The sequence below is a fragment of the Arachis ipaensis genome, chromosome B08 (assembly GCF_000816755.2).
Source record: "Arachis ipaensis cultivar K30076 chromosome B08, Araip1.1, whole genome shotgun sequence".
Taxonomy (NCBI): Eukaryota; Viridiplantae; Streptophyta; class Magnoliopsida; order Fabales; family Fabaceae; genus Arachis; species Arachis ipaensis.
Window position 1 is genome coordinate 90,072,897 of NC_029792.2, and position 2,395 is coordinate 90,075,291.

A 2,395-nucleotide genomic window follows, 5' to 3' on the forward strand; every position below is an offset into this window, starting at 1 on the left:
TGAAACACACACAGAAAATATATAAATATATAATGACCAATTTCAAAAGTTAGCTTTTAACTTGCATATAACATTTTTAATAAAAATATGGTAAGACCAACATTTTAAGTAAAAAAATGGAGAGTTGCTTGCTTGGTGTTGACTAACAACAGAGAAAATATTGATCATTTACATTTATCTTTTTAATTATTTATAAACTTGTCACCAATCATAAAATAGCTTCTAAGATTTTTTATTGTTATTGTTTTCAAACGTATGATTAGAATGTCAATTTTTTTAAACTATTTATTAATATACTATTGGTGCTAAAAAATAATGAAAATATTAATAACAAAAAATAATGAAAATAAATGATGTATGTCATTGTTAACAAATATGACATATTAATAAAAAATTGGAAAATGATAATTATATTTCATAAGTTTAAAAAATGTGACAATTAAAAGATATCAGTATATCAGATTTCCTCACCTATGGAGATGCCTTCCAGAGTAAGGTAGTAATAAGTGGATGGAGATTTAGATATCAAAGGGGTAGAAACAACTCCATTACGAGAAACCGTTGATGATTCACTTCCAAATTTGAGTTTACTTGTAGAGTTTGCTGAAAAGGGTAGCAAACAATATGAGAATTTGTGACCAATTGCATCACCCAGTTGTGTAACCAATGACAAAGGTCCACCACCAAGACCAACTAGTCCTGTGCTTGTGCTTCTAAAATTCCCATCGTTGTCATGGCCACAACCCAATGTAGTTTTAGGGTATTTTATCATTGATTTTCCACCATTTGAAGTACTAAAACTAATGGTGTCACTGACCAATTCTCCTACGGTGTAAGATCTGTCTCCATATGNNNNAAGGATAATTTTATCAAAAAATTAAAAAAAAAATAATTTTGATACTAATTTTAACTTTAATGACGACTTAAAAAGGCATTAAGTACAATTTCAATTTTCACCCAAAATCATAAGAAACAAAACAACACTTATTTATTTTTTAATAACATTTTTTATAGTAAAACTTTTAAAATGTTACAAATTTGTTACGAAACTAACTCTAAATTTTTAGCTTATAAAAGTTTTAATATCATATGACAATTTTTTTTTAAATTTAAATTGATGAGAAAAGATATATAAATTCTTATTGTTGTGGTTCTTGTTAGGTTTGTATGTTTTTTATATTTTTATTTGTTGATGGACATGATTGCTCCACTACTATTGTGTTGAGCTGTTTGCTTTCCAAAAAAAATTATATATATAATAAAATTAATTAATAAATTATTAATGTCTATTCATAAGTATTAATACGTGATACAAGTATTAATATAATATATAGATACGACACAAATTGTGGAGTATCCGTAAATGAAAGAGGTACCTGCATTCTCCTGAACTTCCACAACCATATCTAGATAACGATCTACAAGACTCAGAATCACAAGTTAGTGTCTCAAAAGTAGAAGAATTTTTGGGATCAAAGATTGGAGCGTTTTGTGAGTAACACTGCTCACAAGGCAAGCATTGTATCCAAACAAGATCACTCCCTGTGTCCGCAACAGCGAGTGACTCCATCGGAGGGGTACCAATCAAGATCTTCATGAGGTAGTCTCCTCTGTCTGGAATCAACACGCTCTCCTCCTCCTCTTCCTCGGCTTTGTCCGGGAAGAAGAAGCGGCTGGTTCGAGAAACGGAGCGCTTCGCGGCGTTCGTAATGATTTCGGATGGAGTCAGTGAAGGGTTGTAGAGGGGTGATAATGGTGAGTCACGGTGGATAAGATCAATGGTGAAACCATTGTTAAATGGTTTAGCTTCATCAGCTGAAGTTAGAAATGAGAGGGCCCACAGTACCGTGACCAAGAGTATCACAACCTTGTTCATCATGTTGCAAGATNAATCAAAAAAAAAATATAATATTTTTTTAAATTATTTTTCTTTTCTTTCTTAAACCCTTTGTACCAATTTAACATGGTATCATGATATCCGAGTAGAGTTAGGTTCTGGAAATTCAGACTGTCCCAGCAATACTACCAAAACCCAACATGTACGTATTTGGAAGAAACCAGTAGCACTACCAATTTAAAATTAACCGTTTCTGATGAATTGACATTACAAATTGCAAATATGCTATGCAATAGTCTTAGAATGCAATCATCACAAACTAATTCTGACAATTTGTCAATTGGTTTCAAATTAAATAGAGATAATTATCCATTATGGGCAACTCTAATGAAAAAATCAATTGGTGAAAGTGGAAAGAAGGTTCACCTAATAGAAGTACCTCTAGCACCGGCAGAGACGGAACTAGCATATGATCAATGGGAACAAGCAGATCAAATAGTTTTTACTTGGATTCTCGAGAACATCGAAGCAAACCTGATGAACAACGTGTCTCAATTT

General features: G+C 31.7%; 1 protein-coding gene across 1 annotated transcript in view; it reads right to left on the reverse strand.

Annotated features, from left to right (window-relative positions):
* Positions 1-1,887, reverse strand: part of LOC107611965 (aspartic proteinase CDR1) — a 2,809-nt gene extending 922 nt beyond the window's left edge. The window contains exons 1-2 of the mRNA XM_016313824.2: positions 1,339-1,887; positions 472-852 (exon numbers count right to left, since the gene is read on the reverse strand). Coding sequence (XP_016169310.2) covers positions 472-852; positions 1,339-1,879 — 922 coding nt within the window. The 5' untranslated portion in view covers positions 1,880-1,887. The remainder of the gene's footprint in view (positions 1-471; positions 853-1,338) is intronic.